General features: G+C 40.1%; 1 protein-coding gene across 2 annotated transcripts in view; it reads left to right on the top strand.

Moving 5' to 3' along the window:
* Positions 1-24,032, top strand: part of VWC2L (von Willebrand factor C domain containing 2 like) — a 147,010-nt gene extending 122,978 nt beyond the window's left edge. Inside the window, exon 4 of one of the 2 annotated variants that reach the window (XM_070423300.1) lies at positions 20,780-24,032. In XM_070423300.1, coding sequence (XP_070279401.1) covers positions 20,780-20,928 — 149 coding nt within the window. In that variant the 3' untranslated portion in view covers positions 20,929-24,032. The remainder of the gene's footprint in view (positions 1-20,779) is intronic. The other variant, XM_070423301.1, reaches the window with a different exon arrangement.
* Positions 24,033-25,286: the final 1,254 nt, after the last annotated feature.

The raw sequence follows: 25,286 nt of genomic DNA on the forward strand, positions 1-25,286 counted from the left end.
TAGATAATCCATGATAATATTCACATCTCAAACTCTTTCCCATAATCATATCTGAAAACTCTCTTTGAACATGTAAAGTTAACGTGTTCACAGGCTCCACGAATTAGGGTGTGATGTTGTAGGGAGGCCACTATGCACTGTACCACAGGTAGGCATACCAAAGAGGACCCAACAATAGCAGCTCCATTTATTTAGGACATTATTTCTCCTCTAAAGCAATGAAGAATTATGGATGAAAAAAAAAAGGAGGAGAACATTGTTATGCTCCTGCAAACAGACTTCATGAAAAAATTGGCCTAACCATATATTTATGTTATAAAAATTGAGGAATTAAAGGGAATATTTCTTGGATCTTCCTTCTTGATTCTTAAGCATGCCATCCTTGATGCCTTACTATCGCCCTATCTAGATGTCTCTGCTAAGGCCCAGAGACAAACACTGAGCTGGATCAAGGACTTGACCTCCCAGCATCTTTCTAATGCAGAGAAGGGACAAACTCAGATACATTTAAAAAGTGCCTAGGTCAGTGTTTGGAACCAACTTTTTGGCTTTAAAGATTTTGGCTTGGCAATCTTCATGTGAAATGCAAATGCAGCACAAATCCTCTTTATTGCTCAAATGCTCCAGAAAGTACAATCCCTAACGCTGTGCAGTGCCATTTGGAATGGAAATGAGCATCGTATGAAAACTTGGGTGTATCTAAAGGTCAGTGGAGTTTCAAGCAGATGCTTTGCTTTCCCACTACTGTGTTGGCAATAGGAGTGGTTTATAAATTCCACCTTGGGGAAATAAGTGTAAATATTTTTAATAATATTTTCCATTTCAACCTTGGCTCTTGAAAGTTCAAAACACAGTCTCACATTCATTTTATGCTAATGTATTCAACCAGCATTTATTACCATAAGTAAAATATTTTAAATGTCTAAAATTGAACTCATCACTCCCCATCCTCCAATATCATCACCATCCTTCCCTCTGCCCTGAACCTGCTTCTCTCTCTGTCCATCTCAGTGAATGGCACCACCTCTGTCACCTAATCCAGAAACCAGACACAAGCTATGGGCTTCTTCTCCTGCCTCATCCCCTGAATCCAATGTTATTAAATCTTACCATGCATGAAATGAGAATGTTCCTGTCCAGACCCAAAGTTAGGCCTTCTTTCAGACTCTTATCTCTCACCTGGACCATCATAATGGCTTTGTAACTCATATCCTTGCCTCTCATCTTGCACACCTCTGTTGAATCTTCCACACTCTAGACAGAATGAGCCTTCAGAAACATTAACATCATGTCACTTCCCTACTTTAAACTTTTCAGTGGATTCTCATTTTAGGTTAAAACCCAAACATCTAATTTGGGTACAAAGGCCTTTCATAACCTTCTGGTAGGCCCCCCTACGCCATCTCTAGCATAATCTACCCCATTCCTGAAACCAGTGATTCGGCTACAAGACCTCCTCTCTTTGTCCAGCCCTGCAACAAAAATTAGCAAGACAACTCCTGCTATTAAAGATTTTACAGTCTCCTAGAGGGATAAAACTGTTAATATATAGAGTGTTATAAGGGAGGAACAAAGTACTTTGAGGTTCAAAAGTTAAAGAAAGAACATTTGAGGGGAGATCAGTGTAGCATTAATAACATTCTTCAAGTGTAAATTTTATGAATGGTTATAAAGAAAATAAAGGGCATTCAAGAAAAGAAAGAACATCATTCTGATATCACTCCAATTTTACAAGTCTTCTTATTTCCATTTAAAGAACTGAGAAGCTGTAGATTTTATAATGAGGAAGCTATCTGAATGGGCAATTTCATTGCCTAGAGCAGCCTAGAGTCAAGTTGGATAGATGACCAGGAAGGGAAAAGAATAATGAATGTTTTAGATGGGTTATTTGTAAAACACATAAACAAAGAGACCATCAGTGAGAAGGAATAGCTCTTTTTGGGACAAGCACCCACTGTTGCTGGCAGTGTAATATTTCTCATTTCTATTAATGACTATGATTGACCCCATTTCCTTCCAAGCTATCAATTCTCATTGATTTTTATTCACTTCCCTTGTCAACCTAGACCCTCTTGTTCATTTATTCACCCTCTTTCTTTCCAACTCCCATTTGCATAGCAAAACCCCAAACCTACATCAATCCCAGTGTCTGCCTCCTCCAATACCAGCCCTAGGTTGTTGGAGACATCTACACACCACTCAGCTGTATACCACAGCAAAGTCCAGAGTTTTCTCCTGGTCAGGCTCTCAGCCCACCTACTCCAAGCTCAAGAGCTGGCTCTCTTTTACCACATGCACTTATCCCTCCTCATTCTCAGTAGATCACTTTATTCCTTCACAACAAAATGGGATAGCATCATTTTAACCCCCTTCCTTGCCAACATCAAGAAACATTATCTTTATATCTTCCTTATCATAATATTGCAGGAGAATTTTCTTTCTTGTGAAAACGCATATTCTTGTGCAGCAAATCTGGGTGGGGCCAACATTGCTCATTTCTAACAAGATCCCTGGTGATGCCAAGGCCCTGAGATCATGGCACTTGGGTTAGCAAGTCCTAGAACACATTCCCTGAACAAACACCCAGAATCTTCTCCAGATCTGCAATTTTTCCTTCATTATGGGTTCTTTCCTCTTAGCAAATAGATACATTCATCTCCCTGATCTTACAAATTAAAATAATGGCCTCTGAAGTTCAAGGAATACATTCCAGGCCAGTAACTTCTCTTGTCACTTAGCCCTACTACATCTCATCTTCTCTTCACAAAAAGGTTTCTTTTTTTTCTTTTCTTTTTTATTTTTCTATTACAGTTTATATTCAATATCATTTTGTATTAGTTTCAGGTGTTCAGTATAGTGATTAGCCAATCCTCTGCTTTACAAAGTGCTCCCCCTGATATTTCCAGTATGTACCTGGCACCATACATAGTTATTACAATATTATTGACTCTATTTCCTATGCTGTGCTTGACATTCCTGTGACTATTTTGTAGCTACTAATCCGTACTTCTCAATCCCTTCACCCTTTGCATTCAGTCCCACAACTTCCCTCCCCTCTGGCAACCACCAGCCTGTTCTCTGTATCTGTGAGTCTAAAACAAGGTTTCTTAAATATGTAGCTTACATAGTTTTTCCACACATCATTTAAACCCACTGAAGTCAAGCCTCATCCCCACCGTAACATGGAAGATGTTTATGCTTTTTGCCTGCTGGATACTAAGGTCAAAGGATATGTTCAACTTTTCTTTTATTCAACATCCCACAGCATTTGACTCTTTACCGAAACCTTCCTCTCCACTGACTTCTATAACTTCATTTTACTCCCACCTCAACATACACTTATTCACAACCCCTTCTCAGGTGTCCATTTCTCTACTCAGGACTTAAACGGTAGTCCCTCAGGGTTCCATCAATAGTAACCTTCCAATTATTTATTTTTTCTTTTCCTAGGAAGCCATTTTCATGGATTCAATCATCATCTGTACCCTGAAGACTTCTAAATCGATGCTTCCAGTGCAAATATCTCCCCTGAGATCTCAACTAGTCTATCTAATCACTTTAAGCTTTCCACTGGCTATAAGCCAAAGACAGTTAAAACTCATTCTGGACTTTCCACCTAAACTTGACTATCCTATATGTCTCCTCTCCATGAAAGAAACCACCTACCACCCAGTACAAAGCAAGAAATATGGACATCGTTTTACTTCCTTCCTCTTTCCATACCATTTACATCCACTTACTTCAGCTCCATTCCCTTTCATATTACCCCAGCCTGTCCCCACTTCCCCATTCCCACTGCCACTATTTCCATGTGGGCCTTCCCCATTTCCTTTCTAGAGGAATTACTATTCTTTGCCTCCCCTAGTCAGGAGGCCTTCCCATCCCACACAGCAGCAGTAGCGACCCGGTAAAGCACAAATATGATTATACCACTTCGTCACTTAAAAGTCCTTTAGTGTCCCCCCTGTGCTATAACAAACAGTAAAGTACATTATGTTCAAATAGCATAACTTACAAGGTCTTCCAGACTCTAGCCACTGCCCTTCCTTCTCCTCCAGCTTCAGCTCCCTGCATTCTTCCTGGGACTTTTTGCTCCAGCTACATAAAATTTCTTACATTTTCCCCAGTGGACCATGACCCCTTCTTTGCTCATGCTACTACCTACCCACTTACCACTATCACCAAAATAGCTTCACTCCACAAGATCTACTCAGTCTTTATGTGTGTCAGCAGCTTTCCTCTTTCCCGGTTTTGATTAGATCACCTCCTACATTCTCCTATAAAATCCTATTTCTAACTTTGCACCTCCCTCGTTTCTGCTAAAGTATAAGCCCATTGAGAGCTGGGAATGTATCTTGTTTTCACTGTATTTCTAGAGATTTACACAGTCTCTGGTACATAAGAAGTCTTCAATAAATGCTTTTGAATAAATGTATAAATAAGTTATTCTTAATAATTGAAGTCTGCCAACTGTCAATATGGGAAGGCAGCAGATTCAGAAATATCCTTGACATAAGAATAGCAGTATTTGCACCTAAGATGAATTACCCTGATCTCTCTTCTCTGCACCCTGCCTACCTCTAGATGTTCCCTCTAATTTCATGGAAAAATCACTTTCACAGGCAAGAATAAACTCAAGATTTCTAGGTTCCCCAGGGGCCAGGCCCTGGTCTATAATTGTACTTTATTTACTTGCTTGTTAGTGCATGAAACTATTTTCCTATTTTCAGAGATCTCAATGTCATATGTTTACCATATAAAACTTCAGTCTGAATGACCATATGAAATGCATTCCCAGAAACAAAATAGCACCTCTGAGTGTCTCAGCCCATCAGTGATGCAGGAAGTTCCTTTTAAAGTTTAGGTTTGGAGGTTATTTATTCTGCAGCAATTCAAGTTTGGGCCAAAATGATTGTTTTCTGTCTTAAATTGCATTGCAGACCTCAAGGAAAAGAACATAAACTGTTGGCAAATGTATAGCCTTTAAACACAATTGCCTTAACTTGAAGGGATTCCCTTAATATTGCTTGTTATCATTTTTTTCTCATTTTAAGAACTCTCCCATTTCATATGAATTCAGAACATGAAGGGACACATTCAGGATTTGCTTCAAGCTAAACACACACACACACACACACACACACACACACACACACTACAACATCTTTTTAATGTAAATTCCTTATGTATCGGGTATCACAGCCAAAGGACAGAATAGAAACTGGCATGAGAGAGCAGAGTAATGTTATTCCTTTTCCATCAGCACTTAAATTCTGTCAAAAATACTAGCATACTATATTAAAGCCAGCTGTTCATACCAGTAGGGCATTCAGTAAATACAAAAATCATCTAGTGATTTTCATAATCAATGACTTTACTTCCCTTGTTCTCTAGTGTAACCTCTCGGTCTAAAATTTCAACCACTCTCTTGTTATTTTCTCCCTTTCCTTTGCTTCTATCATCCCATGTCTGCCAAAATCCCAAAGCTAATATTTGCAGAGTGAATATTATATGCTAGCTATTCTCAGAACTGTCCTGTGTATTAACTCCATTATAATCCTCAAAAAATCCAATAAGGTGGGTACTCTTATTGTTCCCAGAATACATCTGAGGAAATGGAGACAGAGAGTAAGTGACTTGCCCAAGGTCACACTGCTATTCAGTGATGACTACAGGCAGTCCTCGGGTTACATTGGACTCGATGTACATCGTTTCGTGGTTACGTAACCATCTCCCATTTACAGTATTTATAAAAAAAAAAGTTTTGTCATTTCAACGTATGTACATATGTGCTTTATGTTTTTTATTATTTATTTACCACAAGTAAAGGTCAGGAACTGTTATATTTCTTTTAAATTTCTTTTACTGTTTCACTTCATTACTGCTGTGTATGTGCTCCCTGTGAGTGACGTAGTTGCTTATGTAGGTGGGTTCCGACTTACGGCGAAAATCGCATTACATCCACTTACTTCAGCCTGTCCCCACTTCCCCATTCCCACTGCCACTATTAGTTTACACTAATAAACTAGTCACTCCGTAAGAACGGGTCTCCGATGTAACCTGAGGACCTACTGTGTCTTCCTGGACACTCAAAATACTGCTGAGTCCCAATGGAAAACATCACATGTGCAATCAAATTGGTACCACCACATGCCCAGCTGGTGTGGCTCAGTGGTTGGGCATTGACCTATGAACCTGGAGGTCACAGTTCCATTCCCTGTCAGGGCACATGCCCAGGTTGCAGGCTTGATCCCCAGTGGGGTGAGGGGATGCAGGAGGCAGCCAATCAATGATTCTCTCTGATCATTGATGTTTCTATCTCTCTCTTCCTCTCCTTTCCTCTCTGAAATCAATAAAAATATATATATTTTAAAAATGGTACCACCACAAACTATAGTCACCTTTTTTGTCTAAACCTTTACCCAGTTCAGCAATTTTATGCTTTTCAGTCGGCTATTTTTTTTTTCATTCTCCTGAATAACTGCCTCAACTCCCTCTTTTCTTCGTCTTCTCCCTTCATTCTCAGTAGACTAGTGCCTCTCCTCCTTCCCAGAGACAGTAGAAATTATCAGACAGAAACTCCTTCAGCTTCCTATTGTCTATTACAATGGAGGCAGTTTCCCAAGATAGAACATAGATTTCCATGCTCTTTTGCTTTCTCTTATTCTATTCTCTTGATTATTCTTCCCACCAACCTGGTTTTGCTTTCACTACTCCACAGAAATTGCTCCTGTGTCACCAATAAACTTGCCTCAGCCCATATCTCATATGCCATCTCAGCTGCATTGGACACTGCTGTGACTGCTCCAACCAAAAATGTTTTCTTTGCTTTGCTTCTCCGCTACCATGCACCACTGTTTTTCTCCTTCCTCTTTGGAAACTTCCTTTTAGTCACCTTAGTTGGCTCCAACTCTGCTGTCTGCTGTCCTAGGCCCCCTTTCCTTTTGCACTACACCAACTGCTCCAGGGAAACCTCACCCACTCCCCTGGCTTCAATCACCATTCATTTGCCAGGGACTCCCAGCTGTCTCTGTGTAGCTCAGTCAATTCTCTTCCTCTATTCAGCTCTGCTTAGTCAGTGGTTCTTAACCTTTGGGTCGCGACCCCTTTGGCGGTCGAACGACCCTTTCACAGGGGTCGCCTAAGACCATCCTGCTTATCAGATATTTACATTACGATTCATAACAGTAGCAACATTACAGTTATGAAGTGGCAATGAAAATAATTTTATGGTTAGGTCACAACATGAGGAACTGTATTTAAAGGGCCAGAAGGTTGAGAACCACTGGCTTGGATGATTCATGTGTGCATAAATGCAAAATTTTCAGCATTAACCTCATTCTCTCTCCCCCAAATCCTGCTGCATTATCAGTGTCCTAGATACTGGCTCAAATCAGAGACTTGATGGGCATGGTTTTATTCCACACATTCCATCCACCACCAAAGCACATTGATTATATCTCCTAAATAGTGCTCACATCCATTCATTTCTCTGTTTTCCTGGCCACCACCCTAGACTAGCCTACCATTATCTTTGCCTGGAATAATGCAAGAATTGATTAAATTGGTCAACTTTCTGCAACACGGGCCTCACCTCTGCTTCCTTATCATCTATAGTAAAGCCAGTGTAATCTATTTAAAAAGTAAAGCTGACGATGTCATGATTTCGATTGCTCTTTAAATGGAATCCCAAATATGGTATTTAAGAGCACCAAGCACTAGCTTCTACTGATGTCTACTTTTATTTTGGTCTCACTTTCACCAGCTCTCTGCTGTATCTCAAGTGCTTCCAGTGTTGTATTGCACTCAGACACTGTTCACATATGGCTTCTTTGCCCCCTCCCTGTCATTGTCACCAAACACTTCCTCAAGGCATCCTTCTCTGACTTTGAATCTAGATTAAATGCTCTTAATATGTGTGCTTTATCTTATTTTTCATAAATTTTATCCCATTGTTATTTATATTCTATATCTACTTTTGCCATATCCACACAGGAAGGAAATATGACTGTCTGGTCAACATAATATTTCTAGACTAGAAATATTTCTAGACTAAACTTATTATACAGTTTGTGGACTATTTTTACTAATTTTGTCATCATTTCTGTGTCATAGTTATTAGCCACCTACAGGCATTGTTAGATGCCCATTAAAGAAAATGTCACTGTGTTATCTAATTTACCTGTGGCATGTCTAATAATATAGAGTGGCATAAAAATAGGTTTACAGTTGTGAGTACACAAAACACAGACTCTATTCTTGTTTTACTATTTATTAATTATGATCTTCTTTTTCATACAAACAACTATAAACCTACTCTTGCCACTCAGTAGGCAGCTTTGGTCATATGTTCCAATAATAAAATGATCTGCCCATAATCTTCTTTTCCAGTTGCAAAGCGTTTTGTGTCTTTGAATAGAAAGAATAAAAATGGAAAGTTTTCTGTTTTATTTCTATGATGAAATGTATTATGTGTGTGGGAGGGGTGATGGGAGTGATGCCTACTTTGTTGACAAGGATACCCCATGTCCCATGTCCCTCCCCCGCTCCCAGGGAGGATGTCCATTTTATTCTAGTGTGTTCAATCAAGAATATCATTTTAAAGTAATGAAGTAGGCTGGTAATTTCTTCTTCATCAGTGAAGTAAACAGTTTTCAAAGATGATACTAAATTATTTGTGAGAAGTAGAAAGTTGGTTGCTGAACAAATTTTATTTTCATGCGAAAGGTAGATAAAAGTGAGTTTGTACAACCTTTTCCCACCTGATTCTATCCAAAATATAAATGTATACTATTTTCTTTCCAGTGACAAGCAACTTGTTTTTGAAAAGTAAGATCAGTAAAGCATCCAAAATGGTTCCAAATGCCGTGTCACACATGACACCTGAATTCTCAAAGCTGTCATGTAGATAAAAATCACACTTATCAAAGAAACACAATAATGACAGCTCAGAGGTCAATACTGAAACTTGTAAGTAATTGAACCATTTAACCACCACTTACTAGCTCAGAATTTCTCCTTGGGAATGACCTGTTGCTAAAAGCCTTGTTTTTGTAGCATGCTAAATTCATTGCTTTACTCGGCTATTTTCCTAGTTCCCAATGATATGGTTTTTATCCAAGTTGCCTTATCCAAAGGCAGGGATTCTCACATCTTAGCTGGCATCATAATAGCCTGGACTGTATGCTAAAAGACAGTTTGCTGGACTCCTACCTGGCACTTCTAATTCAGTATATGTCTAAAGGGGATGAAGAATTTTCATATCAGAGATGTTCTGAGTGATACTGATAATGAGATCAAAGGCCTATACTCTGAGAATCCCTATCCTAAAGATATGCCCTTTTCAACAACACTTAGTATTCCTTCCTACCAAATTATGTAAAACTTAGTCTCCTCTTGGTCATTCAGAATGCTGCTTTATTCTTTCGTAATTCCTCTAGGCTAGTACTATCTGATAGAAGTATCATGTGAGCCATGATATTTTCTAAAATTAAATTTTCTAAGTTAGCTCCATTAAAAAAGTAAAAAGAAAAAGATGTAATTAAAATTTTTATTCCTCACCCAAGGATAAGTTTGATTATTATTATTTTTTTTAGATAGAGAGAGGAAGGGGCAGAGAGAGAGAACATCAATGTGAAAGAGAAACATTAATCAGTTGCCTCTCCTACATACCCCAGCCAGGAACAGAACACACAACTGGGAATGGAACTCTCGACCTTTCAGTGGATAGGATGAAGCTCCAACCAACTGAGCCATCTGGACAGAACAAGAGATGGAATTAATCTTAAGAATATATTTTATTTTACCCAATGTATCCAAAATATTTTTGTCCAACATGTAATTGATATAAAAAAAATACAATGAGCTATTTTGCATGCTTTGTTTATGTTCAGGGCATACTAAGCCTTTGGGATGGGCTGTTTTTTCACATTCACAGCACCCTCCTTTTGGACTAACCACATTTCAGGTGCTCCATAGTCACATATGGTTAGTGGCTACTGCAAGGGCCAGCACAGCCCTAGACCTTTAGAGTCAAGGACACTGGGGAATTGATGGCTCTGTGTAGTCTGCCTCTGTCTGACATTCACTACATTTTCTCTGTTTAAAATATGCCTGTCAGAAGCATTATCAATTTAATAACACATTTTAAGGACAAAAACAAAACTATTACATCATTAAGTGCATACATTGGTTTTGAAACACGTGCCAGTATCAGAACTTTCTCTATTTTATGCAGAGAACTGAATATAAAATGTCACAATGCACTGTTTTCTCTTGCCATTTTGTTCTACTCAAATCCTCCCCATCAAAAACCTTTTTCTTCCAGCAAGATAATCCACATTAACAACACAGTATTTGTGCTTCTTTATTTTTCCTTCATCCTCACATAATCTCATACAAACATACACACAGAAGTTTGTCTATATTTTTTATAAGAATAGGATCATATTATACCTACACTTCTCTGCATAATTTCTTTCTTATTCAATAATAACTCACAAAAATCCCTTCAAGTCAGCTGGAGGTTGTAATTCATTCTTTTTTAATGGCTACAGTAGTCCATGCGGTGGGACACCATAATTTATTCAATATTTCTGTTATTGGCAGGCATTCACACTTTATCCTGGATTTTCAAGCACTGAAAAAAGTGCTGCAAAAAAGCCTTTAGATAGATAGATATTTTGATACATAGATATATATCTCATCTACTCTCTTATTGAGCTTGCAATCTTTTTGTTAGCCTCTAACTTAGACATTCTCCCAGCATATCTGGGCCCTTTCTTTCCAACAAACCAAAGCAGTTATCATTAGTAGTCCAAGCAAACTGTTTTTAAATCATTTTCCTAATAGATCCTTCCACAGTCAACTGGTTCAGACCAATGCATCTCCCTTCAACCCTCCCCAATGATGCTGTCTCTATTCACAGAAAAATCCACATAGAAATTATCTTACTGTTATATGCGTACTCACTTTGCAAAAAACAATATTAGTTGACATCAACAAGATTAATTTCTTCACTGATGTTTTAAAATTAACAAAATAAAAAATAGAAATCCAAGGACCAGTACTCTATAACATACCCAAAGTAGCAGATTGTAACTCAGGTAATAACTATAATCAGGATGATAAATAGCAACAACTAACAGTTTTTAAAAATATTTTTATTGATGTTAGAAAGGAAGGGAGAGGGAGAGAAACATCAATGATGAGAGACCCTTGGGGATGAGCCCTGACTGGGAATCAAACTGTGACTGCCTGTTTCATAGGTCAATGCTCAACCACTGAGCTACGCTGGCCAGGCAGCCACAGCTAACAGTTATTGAGTGTTGGTACGAGACAGGTACTATTCTCATTGTTTTTCATTTGCTAATCCATTTACTCCTTCAAAACTTCCATAAGGTCGGTACTCTTGTTATTGTAATATTATTCCCACTTTGTGACTGGGGACATTGTGATCATACCTCCAGTAAGTGGCAGGATCAGGATTGAAATGTGGATGGCAGAGTCCTAATCGCCTCACCTACAAGTAAATCAATTCAGCGACTCAATAAGTAGGTAAAAAATCACCTCAGCTCTTCTCTCTGAACCTCAGTGCCCTTAGCTATAAAATGGGTACGGTAATACCAGTTCCTCCAACCTTTAAGATTGCTAAGAAGAAATATGATCACGACTTGAAAACCACAGAAAGCTCTAACAAGGGAGGTTGTCTGGTTTCAGCTTGAAAATTTGGCTGAGACTATTTCCTCATTCCTAGCAAACACTAAGCAGGTGAAGTGTCTTATGCAAGGGCAAACCAAGACCTATGCTGACCACACACACCCTCCTGAAGGTGAGGCTACGTGTAGATGGCCAGCTAGCACCCAGCGGGAACCACGCCAGCCTCGCACAGCCTGCTGGTCTGCCTGAAATTAGAAAAAGAGCAGCCAACCGTTCCCTCTATTGTGCAGCATGACCACGTCCTTCCTCTCTCTGCTCCAACCCTTGCATTACTTAATTGGAGAGCTAAGCTATAAATCTTACATACTTAAGGGCCAGGAAACTCTCTGGAGCCCTCGCACTGAAATGTGTGTGGGAGTTCAGCAATATTGAATTTTCAAATAAAATGATTAACAGGAACCTTTAGGGCAGCCTCAGAGAAAACAATCCTTCCTGAGTCTCGCCACCTTCATCTGAGGACGCTTTTTGTTCTCAGGTTTAATAAAATGCTTTGGAAGTAACACAGTGATAGTGCTGAGGAACTAAAAGCAGAAAGAGAGAGAGGCTCTCCATTCTCCACTCGGGAGCTCCGTCAGCGATCAAACTCGTGTCACTGCTCTCTGACCAGGCCTAACAAGGCCAATGAAACATGTTCCTGGGCAGGTTTCAGCCGCTTAGCTCCATTTTAACTGCAAGCCGCTCTAATTACTGGGGTTTTTTCGAAACATTTTCTCCAAGATTTTAATAGTAAGAAATCAGTGTGCCTGATCAGAAAGCCGATTTGCATTTCCATAGCATAATAACATCTATCAGACTTCATGAAGCAGAGAATTAAAATCAGTTAAAAGGAAGGACATAATCCAATCCGATTCTACTTCAGACTGAGGCCTCCAAGCCTCCAATTTGCCAAAACAATGATTTAGGTGCGCTGCCAAACAAATATGGGATGTTTATGGTCTTGCACAATAGGAATCTGCCTCATTTATGCCGAAGAAAGATCATTTACAACCAATTTCTAAAAGACATCAAGCGTCAATAATAAATTTTTAGATCAAGGCCAGAAACTGGGATACTCAGACAGACACTATAAGCATATGACGTTGTGGTCTGAAGGAGGATTTTCAGGGATGCCATACCATTTCATAAGTTGAAAACATGTGTAAAGTGGCGATGACCTGCCCAACTTCCCTAGCTTCTGGGAAGGAGGAGGCTTAGCAGGAAAGAGGATTTGGGTCATCAAGCAACAAGGACAGGGCATCTCCTACCGAGAGATCTCAGTGCCAGTCGGCCTGCCTGCCGAGATGATCACTAGATTCACGCTGTGTTTTCAGCCATATCTGCTTCCAGGGAGCAATTCTGCTTTGCAGTTATGGAGGAGAGGTTGAATAAAGCTGCTGGAGGGGCCCACTTCTCTGCCCCACATGGGAGTTTTGTAGGCAGACCTACCCCTTTCCATTCACTATTTGCCTATTCACCTCTTTTCCTTCTTTCTCTCTCTCTCTTTTCTCTCTCTCTCTCTCTCTCTTTCTTTAAATATTCTGGGCTTTTCCTTCTAACCCATCCCGCACCATCCCAGGTGCTATTACAATTAGGAGAGAATGAAAAGTAGCTCTTACAGAAAAACTGACTTCTAGAATGAAGCATAGAAAAGTGGCTGTGTATCCCCAGCTTAATCACTTACTAGCTGTGTGACTTTGAGAAAGTCACTTGACATTTCTATGTCTCATTGACTCACCTATAAAACAAAGAAAATAGTAGCTCTTGTCAGAGGAAAAATGGTCATGCATGGAATTTCTTTAAAAGTACTCCAAAAGTATTTTTGCTGAATTCAATGTTGTCAGCTGGGTCTGGGTCTGACGTGAGCTTCCTGCAAAAGAAAGCTGGGGAAGCAGGAACAGAGGGATGTATGATTACGACTGACTTTTGGAGTAAATAACAACACAAATACAGAAAGAGTCTCCTCAAGGAAAGTAGTCAACCAGGGTTCAGAATAGGAGGGTTGAAATGTAAGCTCTCCTGCTGTTTAGTTCTCCGCCCTTCATCAACTCCCTTAATCTCTCCGAGCATTACTTTCCCCACTTGTGCAATAGGATCCATGAAAAACACCTTATTGCATGATGGTGAAGGAGAAATTTTTAAAAAAACATATATGAACATATTCTGTAAACTATAAAGAAGTTTTCCACTCTGGGCCTAGGCATTCTACTACATTGTCTTGCTTATTTTCTTCATAACACTAAATGACTTGACTTAATTGATTTTTGTCTGATTCACCCCACTAGAATGTCAACTCCCTAAAGGCAGAAACTCCGTCTTATTAATAGCTGTATCACTCATGCTTAGAGTAGTCTTGTTCAGAATGAATAAATATTCAAGACAAGCATATTGGTAGTCAGCCCCAGAAAAAAAATTGAAGTAGATAAAGTTTGCCACATTGACCCCTTTTCTGATCCCTCTTAGTATTAGAAATGAATTGCCCCCTTCCTATAATTGAGGAATTATCTACATATAAAGAAAGCCCATCTCTTCCTAGCGAAGCTGCAAATGCTAGATATTCATACTCCACTCTCCCTTGCAGTTAGGGTGCAGGTATTTTACTAGACTCTGACCCCAGGCTTATTACCTGTTGCAGACTTTACATTTAAAACTAGTGATTTCAAGACCAATAGGACCACATAGTCTTCATTCTAGCAAGGCTTGTAAGAGGGGCATCTATGCCCATGGTTCTAGCAGCAGCATCCAAGATCCTGGGTTGGTGAAAATAATGGGGCAAGCCGCTATATCTGCACCCAACATATATTTTCACTTGGTCACATCTGTGGCATTATTTTGGCCCTTGCTTTTGATTGTATTATGCCCCAAGCTAAGTTATTTTGGCTATTCTGGATGACCTCTGGATAGAATTTCCTCTAACTTATGCCTTTTTTCCAGGATTGGTTTTGTTGCCTGACTGGTAGAATCCTCCTCTTCCCCAAACTGCCCAGTAGAATCGCTTTCAAACTGCACATGATCCTGGTTCCCTAAGGGACTCCAAATAAGTTTTTCTTCTACAAATTATAACCCCTCCCCTCCAGCCCTGCTCATTCACTCAGATCAAATTACACATTTCTTGGGCCTTATTTCCCCTAGGACCTTACACTCTTTAAGGCATAATCTGATCAATTAATTCAAGCCAATGTGTTAATTGATGACACTAATTTAATATTACCCCAGCACCTTAGCAGATACTTTTAATACCTTAAAGCAAATAAGAAAGTAATGTGTTTTTACAACGATATAGTACTAGGGCCTGTGGAGGCTCTTGTTTATGTCTGCAATCTCAAAGGACTTGTATCCATCAAAACAGGTCATGTCTAGTCTGACCTTGGGTGCTATGTGGACTAATCATATTATGAGTGACATTGGGTATTTCATGGAATCAATGCCTTTATTTTATTATTACACACACACACACACACACACACACACACACCCCTACTTAAAATACTTCAAGAGCTTCCAATGGCTTTTAGAATAAAGATAAAAAATTTTACCATAACCAACCAGGACCAGATCTTGAACCCTAACCTAGTGATATAAATGTTTAACAACTAGCTCTTGGGTCAGGGGAGAAGTGGTTAGAATCTTTTGTAGCACTCACTGACTTGGGTAGCATAAATACTTCCACCATGGCCAATTTCAAGCTACCAAAATAATGTCAAAAAGGTTACAAGATTCCTAAATATTTAAAAAAATAGTTTCTTGAAGACCAGTATGAGCTACCAGCTCCAGCACACACTGTTTTCCAAGCCTCTAGAACTGGTTTTCCCAGCCACTTCTTATTGCACTCACCATTCTAACCCCATTGGCTTTTCAACTTCCTCATAGAGTCCACATACACACAATTTTTCCATTTACCTATAGCTCAGATCAAGTTCTCTGTTACAGCTTCCTACAGCTCTCTGATCCTGTCTTTCAGAGCAATGATTTCATGTTATATATTTGTTTCTTCTTGCAACTGATGTGATGTTTAACATCATAATCAAGTATGGGTCTATAGGATGATTAGAGTAGCTATAGACCACCTTTTTCATATAATTTCTATGCATCCTTTTATGAGGGAAATTTTAGGACTATCCAAAAAAAGACAATTTTAGTGGATGAATGAATCTGCTCAGTTCTTATAACCACAAATATTACAGTATCTCTTCTATTTTCTCCTAGTTTCTTAGGTTATTGACACTGGAGAAGATTATTCCAAATGTGTTTTCTCTGATCACTAGATATTCTGTGTAGATGCCTTACAGGCTAAATTTGTGAGGTTGAGGTGGGAAGATAGGAAAAAGTAATGCTGATAAGACAGTGCTCCAGGCTCCCTTCGCTACCTTGCCAGAGAAGTCTGGGTGTATATATTTAATAGATTGGTCTTCCTTATAAGATTATTTTGAATGATTATTATTGTTTAAAAATGTTTGAAAACCAGTTTTAATTTTATAGGTATGGAAAATAAGTGCTCCAAGAAGTACAGGATAATAGGGAAATTATTGATGTGCTTCCTGGAAAATTTTTTTTCATGGATGAGAATTCCTATCCTGCTTTTCCCTTCTTTCCTTCTTGTTCCAAGTCCCAATAAAAAGTTAAGCTGCATTTCCCATGATGTTGCTTTTTCAAAAATATGAATCCTTTTTGAGACTAAACCATATGGCCCTCCATTTGTATTCGGGTTACAGAGTGCTTGTCTAAAGGCACAGAGATAATTGGTTGTAGAAGCACAACTTGAACCAGGTCTCCCGAGTAACTGTTTCCTTTCATTCTGCTTCCAAGTTGGTCTACTGTCAGCACCAGTGGGAACCGCTACCCAAAGGAAAGCCCTTGTCCCATACTGTAGGCATCTTCTCCACAAGAACTACATTTTCATTGTTAGATTGTTTTCTAGAGACAAAAATCTAAATCTAAAATCTGATAAAGTTCAATAGAAAAGTGACCCACATCTTCCTAGCCATCAAATTTCTTACCTCAGAATGCATCTTCAACGCTAGGACCAACTGGACTTCCAAGCTCTGAATAGAAACTCAGGAAGTGGATAAAGAATCCAGCAATGCACTCTATGGTATCCTATAAGTCAAGGAGATTTGAACTCATATTCCATTGATGTCACTTACTAGGAATGTGATTTCACACAAGTCGCTTTCTATCTCGGAGCCTCAGAGTTCTGAGGATAAGAATGCGCACCTTATATGGTTTATTGGAAAGATTAAATAAGACAAACTCCTGGCATGAAGTGCTCAAGTGATGATCGCTCTGTGTTCCCATTAATTAATAAATGTTTTTATACCTATATTACTAGGGCAAGGCCGGATATACAGGGTATGCCCCAAAAGTGTATATATACTTTAACAGCTGATGGCTCAATTTTGAAAATGAAATGTAGTTTAATAAACACTGCCTTTATAATTATTCAAAGTGTATGTATACATTTTGGGACATCCTATATTAATAAATAGATGATAGATAGATAGATAGATAGATAGAGTGTATATGTGTATGTGAGTGTGTAAAGCCTGATCTATAAGTTCAGAAAATAATTTTGCTTCCAATGTATATCTAGTTTGTTCATCATATTTTATTCAGTTAAACAAACATATACTGAGTTTTTAATATTTGCTGGACATAGTATTAGGCCTGGACCATAAGAAAAGGTAGATATTCAGTTCCTGTTTTCAAGGAGCTAATGATTTAAATCCTACCTGACAGATGAGATGTCCTATGTTCTTAGGGATCTCTAAGAGAGAAGATCTCCCCACACTGTTGGCAACTGCCATGCTCAATTCTCAGTTCTCTGAGCAATTTGTGTGTGTTTACAATTCTTTGACAATCGATGTGTCTCTGTTTCCTCTTATGCTCGGCATTAGAAGGAAGAAAGAACAGTTGGCCACTATTTTTCAGCTAATAAACCTTCATTCTCTGAGAGTTATTAAGTTATTCCTCTGTCTTCTCTTTCTAGATTAAATAATTCCAATCCCTTTAACCTTTCCTCAGAGGTCCTATTTGCCAGCCTTCAGTTTAATCATTTTCACTGCTCCCTTCTGGAGTCTCTCCAAGTCTTCTGCATTAAAATACGTTGCTTTACTCTTGAGTTCACTCTTCTAAGTATCTATTCTTTCCCATAAACCAAGACAGAAGGAATCAGATCCCAAATAAAAGGAAAAGAATAGACAGAAGGATAGATTTCCTATGTAAGGAGCTCATGTAGAACACTCTCATGCGTAAGGAAAATTAGCATTTATTGTCACTACTATTAAGGACAGACCAAAACCATTTCTAAATCGTGCCAACCATTCTGTTTGACAATTACCTAAATTACTTTTCAGCAGATCAAGCTATTAACAGCAAACTCCAGCCTTGCTTTAGTTACACCTGAAATTTTCAGAAGGCTCCTAATAAAATCACTAATGAGATCAAACAGGATTTTTTGATTCTGTGAAATACCTCTGATCGCCAAGTAGACCACAGAGAAGTCTCCATGTTATTCACAGGCAGTGCCTTTGACTGGCCAGTCCTAGCAAAGTGCAAGGAATATTTCCTTGCCTTCTGTCAATCAATATAAATTAATATTTCCTGGGCTGAGATTGCAGCAAATTCTAAATAATTCCAGAAATGATGTGTCAAGGCTGATAGAATACATACTAATCATAGTATGACACCAATATAGGTAGAAAGAGGAAGATACAAAAACCAGAACACCCTAGTAAAATAACTCAACACAAGCATGATGACTTGTCAGAGATCTTTTTACAAAGAGTCCCACTTGCCTTTTTCTCTTATTGTGCCATTGAGATGAACCTATCCCTGTGAGACAGCAACATTCCTCTACACACACACACACACGGTTAAGATTCTAAGATTCTTTGGACGAATTTCCAAATCCTCTCAAGAAGGTGGGAGAACATTTACTGAATAATATTCTGCTTATTTCAGGGGCTTCTTTGCTTTGAAACCACTGTTCAGAATTTTTTTCATTCCCCATCTGGAAAAGTTAAAAGTATACAATTGCGGTGAAAAGAACTGGTGAGAAGTAGAGAGTTGGAGAGAGAGAAACCACTGCCTTCTCTGGGGGAATCCCAGAAAACAGGTGTTGGCCAGCATCCAGTGCCATTTCTGAAGCTAGTTTGGCTCTGGCCCGGTGTGAGCTGGAACTAGCTGGGCTGAGAGGGGTCTGTCCACACAGCCACGGGAGAACCAGAGACGCCTGGAAATGCTTCCTTGCCAAGTTCTCTGAAGACTCCCTCAGTTCTGGCACAGAACAAATCCATGATTTCTTGTGGGAGTTTCCCAGGGAGGCGTAGTCCCAAAGATAAGTGAATGTATCAAACAATGTTTAATCCTAAGACTTGTAATATTGATATAGTGATCCTTAAACAATCAGCAATTAGGATGGCCAGGAGTTTATACCCACAGCAGTGTAAGAAATTCCCTCCCAGGTAAAAGTAGACAGTTCACTAGCTGTTTAATTGTCAACCTTGACCTAGTAGATCCCTCCTACTTTTACTAGTTCTCCATGTCCAGGCATGTGCCCAAGGTGTTTGTCCCCCAGAGTGAAGGAAAGGCATAAGTCACACCGCCACGGTAAGTGCATGCACAACTGAGGTCTGGGAGTTCTAAAACAGTGGGTTATTGAAGCCATAACATATTAATAGTTACCAATTTTATAAAAGCAAGATTCTAGTTATGAAGTGAACTACAAATCGCCCCTGTTTTATTTATTTGATAGTAAATAGAGTCTCATAAATTCTTATCAAGTGGTAAGAGAGTGAGAGTAGGGCACGGATATTGATGTATGTTGCCAGGCTACTTTGTAGTGGTTATGGCAAGTGGCCAGGAACGCTGGATTAATAAATCACTAGTAGACACAACTCTGTGCTCCCTCTTTATTCCAATATGTACTTCAGAGACTTATATCAAATTATTTCAAAGAAACAGCAATTTTCACCACCCCACTCTAATCCACTGCACCCTGGGAAGCAATTTTTATTCCATTTGAATCTGAGAAATAATATCACCAACACTGAACACTGGCATTTGTTCATTGTGAGGATTAGAAAAAAAAGAAAGAAAACAAATAAAGGGTAAGATAGAAATGAAAGACAAGAAGTGAAAACCTGAGATTGGTGAATTTTAGAAACATCCATCTATGATGAGCAAGTGACATTTTCAGCAAAGAGTTTCTGGATCTGAAAAAGTAAAATAAAATTCTGGTTGACTTTCAAAAGCCAACCATTTGGGTCATTCTTAAAAAAAAAAAAAAAAGATAGCCGACAGATTAAAGGAACTCCATTTATAAAAATCAAATGAACTTCTAACAAAGCTTGTTTGGGACATGAATAAATCATCTGGTCATGAATTATTCATTATTATCAAGAAACAAGCTGGGGATTCCAGGAACTGCGCTTGGGGAGGTGCTGAAACTGGGGACTGAGTGAGTTCATCGATTCATACCCACCAGGGGAAGCCAGGGAACAGGCCTGGGGTACCATCTTCTGATGCTGACCTTACTGGACCCACCCTCAAGTTTAGAGGACATTTCAGCAGCCTTTGCATCACAACCCATAAAGCAAATAGATTTTAACTCATAGAACCTTACTTTAGAAAACTGCATGTACTCAGTAACCAACACTATTTTTTGAGCACTAGATCTTTATTTTTTTTATATATTTTTATTGATTTCAGAGAGGAAGGGAGAGGGAGAGAGATAGAAACATCAATGATGATTGGCTGCCTCCTGCGCGCCCCATGCTGGGGATGGAGCCTGCAACCCGGGCATGTGCCCTTCAGTCCACAAGCTGACGCTCTATTCACTGAGCCAAACCAGCTTGGGCTGGAATGCATGCTATACACAGGGAACACTAGCTGTGAGCAAAACATGGTAGCGGTGGAGAGTTTTTATTGAAAGGAGATGGCTGGAAAATTCTTTCATGATAAACTGTTCAGCGTAGTCTGACCTGCTCATGGTGGCTTTGAGGGCTGGACTTCTAAACTGGGGCGGGGTAGGGAGGAGAGAGCGCCTCTCAGATCCCACCCACTAATCCGCCTGTGTGTGTTCCAGGTCCCAACTGCTTTGCAGGGACTACCATCATTCCGGCTGGCATCGAAGTGAAAGTGGACGAGTGTAACATCTGTCACTGCCACAACGGGGACTGGTGGAAGCCGGCGCAGTGCTCCAAACGCGAATGCCAAGGCAAGCAGATCGTGTAGCGCGCCATCCCGGTGAGGACCACTTCCCAGGAGAGGGCGCGGGGGCTGCTGCTCTGCACACGTTTCCGACGCAACAAAACGGACACACGGACTCCCGCCAGCTCCAACAGGGTCACCAGCAAAACCTTCTAGGGTTGACAAAAGTGACTGTTTTACTACGAGGACATTCCTCTCTTGCTATATAAAATACACATATAGTATACGGCTCTCGAAACCGCTTTTGTAATCACCCACGCTCGATGGTGACTTGACGACTGGATTTCTGGAACAAAAAACAAATGGCCTCAGACAGGCTGCTTCTCCGGTGACACCTCTAGCCTGCCAGCTCACCGTCTGCCGAGTTAATTCCCGTTTACGCTCCTGTCCATCCGACACGGCATTTTTCTCCTGTAGTATCTCTTTTTCCCACTGAGAGTCTAAGGGGCCAGATTTGACCACACAGCTGTGTCCAACTTTGGCAAAGAAATGTCAGGGGTGCGGACCCTGCCCGACCAGGAACACCAAAAGCATCCAACCAATCACTCCTGCCCTGTCAGCTGAGAAAAGAGAAGGGTACACAGACGGACCCACCGCTGGGCAAGGCAGGGACCTGGCACCCGGTGCATTGTTTGGGGGCCCCTGATTTCATTCTGACAAACCACACATTCCATCTGCAAAACCTTGAAACTGCCAATCAAACACTAATATTGACGTACACCATGAAGGTGACTAAAGAATCCAAAGGAGTCAGGTATTCGAAGTTGTAGCATTAGTCACCCAACTTTCTCATGATGCTGAAGTTGAGTTCAGCTTGTTAATTAAACACCCTCCAAACCCACTGTCAGCTGGCACTATAAATACAGAACCAGGGTGAGTTGCCCCACTGTGAATCTGAATCCTTCTGAACACGACTGGCCTTTGAGATCAGATTTGGCTGACAGCCAGCCATACATGCAGGCAGTTTTTATGGTTCGGGACCGTGTTGGCCCTATTAGAGTAATGACCACTCAGCCCTCTGTCTAAAACACAGATTCAGGACACTCTTTCCACCTCAAGTGCTGATTTAAATTCAAGATTAGGGTAGAGTGAGTCTTGCACAATACAATTCCATTTGTTGAACATTTTTTAAAATGTATATATTAGATACTGAACAATTAAAGTGAAGCGTCTCAAGGTTGCCCTGGTAATGCTGCGAGTATAGTAACAGAAAAAAAATAAAATACACAGGGTATCTGATGCCACCTCCGAGTCAAGTGCAAATTCAGCAATTCTGAAACCACATGGCACAGGTAGTTGCTTGTTTCTGTCTTGTAAACCCTGGTGCAGATCTGGTCGGGTCCTTGAGGAAACTTGAAGGCTGTCTTTGTTATCATTGTTCTCTCCTTTTGGCCCCCACCCACCCTGGCTTTGCCCTAACTTCTATGGAGTACCGCATTCTAGAACAAGGTGCCTCAGCCCTAGTGCTGTTGACATTTGGGGCCAGACAATTCATTGTTGGGGCGGGGAGCTAACCTGTGTGCATTTATAGGATGTTGAGCAGCATCTTTGAGCTCTATTCCCTACATGCCAACAGCAACACCCTAGTGGCGAATGTCTCCAGACATTTCCAATGTCCCTGAGAGGTCGGGGAGCAGGCGAACATCAGCTGGTTGAGAAGCAGTGGTCTAGAATAATCAGTGTAGAGTGGTTTCTGCCAGGGGTCATGCCAGGCAAGCTCACGCTGAGCCTGTGGTTTGGGTGAGCCTCTGAGCCCTTCGGGACATGCACAATCAGCAGCTCCAGGGGGCGGGGTCAGTCTCCTCCAAAGGGAGCCATGCTTCCATGCCATAGGTCCAACCCTCAGGACATGTGTTTCTTGAGTCTCATCAACTGGATTTTCATTTAAAATTGTCCATCTCTCCTCCCTGGAAGCACCTCCTGTCATCAAGAAAGAGTTGTCATTTCCAAAACCAAGGTGGTGACAAGTTGGACCTGACACGGCTCATGCACACTGTGCTTGTGTTATGATACAAATAGCCATGCGGCGCCATCCGAGGGAGACCATCAGGCCGCCTTCCCGCAGAACATCCATCCGCAGCGAGGTCGGTGCCTTTGAGCTGCCACCGTGGCTACGTCACACAGACAGCCATGAATCATTCATGAACGACTCTGCATGATTTATTCCCGCACTCCAAAGTCAAGGCATCCCATACTTCAGCTTATGTCTAGACAGAGATGTATTATAGAGCTTTCTTTGCCCTGAGGTTGTCTGCTCCCAGCTTCAAAAATCCACACTCTTGGAAAGAAATAATAAAAATAATAAATGACAGGAATAAGATTTGCAACCCAGAAAACATCATTAATGGAGCTATGTAGCATAGGACCCTATGTATTATTAAGGAGTTACTCTGTTCTTTTTAGAAAACAGAAAGAGTGTGCCACTGGGAAGCCAGGGTACCAAAATTTTGCATCAAAGTCTTGGCACTATGATAGTTGCAGTTAGAATTAACTAGAATGAAGTATAATGTCCACCAAGAAACTCTCTTTAGAGAGGCTGCTCCATGGCCTCTGTGACCAGTCAGAGAAAGGGATTTTTATTTTATTTTTTGTTGTTGGATATTTTTCCTCTCAAAGTTTCACTCTAAGCTGTTTTCCTTTAAGAGTTTGTCGCACTGAGATTTTCCCCCTTTTAGGGAGAGATGAACCTATACTGTGACAATTTCTCATGAACCGTCAAAACTGACGAAAGTCCTTCCACCCAGTTCATCGAGAAATTCTTCCCAAACTCTGAATAACAGAGTAGTGATTCCCATCTGTTGTTGTTGTTGTTGTTGTTACTTTGAAGGCTCCGTTTGCCACACACTGTCACCTCTGTCCTTCACTCCTGCCCGCCCCACCTTTGGTTCTCGGCTTTAACTACAGCTCTGCTTAAATAAGGGATCAACAACAGCCTGTCAGCTGATGCCTGTTTAAAAAAAAAAAAAGATTCAGTTTCTAAAATATTTGAAAAATGGTGTGCCTGAAAACTAGTGAGAAATAAAAAAAGAAAACCTAAACACTAAACTGTAAAAAGGGGATTCTAGCAACAATATTTGATGTGTAAAGAATATATTATTAAAAAATTATTTTGTTAAATATAAAGTGTGTTAACCAGCAAGCATTGTCTGTGGTATATTTTCCTTCCTAAATGTCTCCCTTCTCCCCACCCTCCTCATTTAGTGACCGATACTCAGTGACTTCTATCATCCGAAAGTACACATACCATTAGTGCTATATCCCATTAGGATTAAGTGTTCGCTTTAGCATTTGCTTGTGTACATTTTCATTTTTCATACTATGCGGCAAGGCAGACTTGGAGGTCGGAGAGGAAGCTCAAATAAACCAGCATCCAGAGTGTATGTGACAGAAAAGTATTTTCCTGATCCGTATCCATACCCAATGCTCATGATAATCTATAATGATTGAGCGCTTGCTCTGTGGCAGGCTTGGTGCCATGCCCTGAACCCAGAGAATCTTGTCCAGTCCACACAGCACACCTACCAGGGAGGGGTTCCTGTGATCTCTGCTTTACTGTTAAGAAAAGCAAAACACAAAGAAATGAATTTATCCAAGGTCATGGGGTAGGAAGTGGCAAAGCAGGAATTTTGTATTCTACAAGTTTTCAAACACACACAAAAATCAAGAAAACTGTAAAAGGAACCTCCATCTATCCATTGCCCAAATTTAACAGTCATCAAGATTTTTTTATAATGCTTCATCTATTCCTTTTTTACCTTTAAGGATTTTAAAGCAAATATCAAGCAAGCATTAAATCGTTCCATCTCTACATCTTTCAGCAATCATCTCTTTAAAAAGAAGGGATGTTGTAAAAACCCGGATATGTTGTGTTACCAAAGCCTAAAAAAAAAAAAAAAAAAAAAAAAAAAAAGATAAGAATTCCTTAATGGCATCTACTATCTAGTCTGTATTCTAATTTTTTCATCTTTCTAAACTATGAGAGGAAGGGGTATTTGCATGATCCAAACCACCCACCACACTGCAAAATCAGGATTCAAACCCTGCCAACTGAAGCTGTGAATTCTGGCAGACTCCTGGGTTTGTTGTTATTGGAGTTTGTGATAGAAAATTTACTCTTGTTGAAGCTCCATGTTAAACTGCCTCCTAGACATTGAGCAAGGCAAGCAGCAGGCGAGAGACTTTCTGCCAACTGACCTTCGGGGGCACCAAGGAACCCAAAGCGGGAACCTTTGAGGACAACCAGTGCCCAGAGGAGGATGCTTTTTATACATGCACAAGCTTTTTGGGGGGAGTAAGAACAAACTGTTATGTTTCTTCTCTTTGAGACAAACATATATTGCCTAATACAAAGTAAAGCGTAACAATCTATACTAATAAAGGGT

Source organism: Myotis yumanensis, unplaced genomic scaffold, assembly GCF_028538775.1.
Source record: "Myotis yumanensis isolate MYYU_CA2020_CCGP unplaced genomic scaffold, mMyoYum1.0.hap1 SCAF_8, whole genome shotgun sequence".
Lineage (NCBI taxonomy): Eukaryota > Metazoa > Chordata > Mammalia > Chiroptera > Vespertilionidae > Myotis > Myotis yumanensis.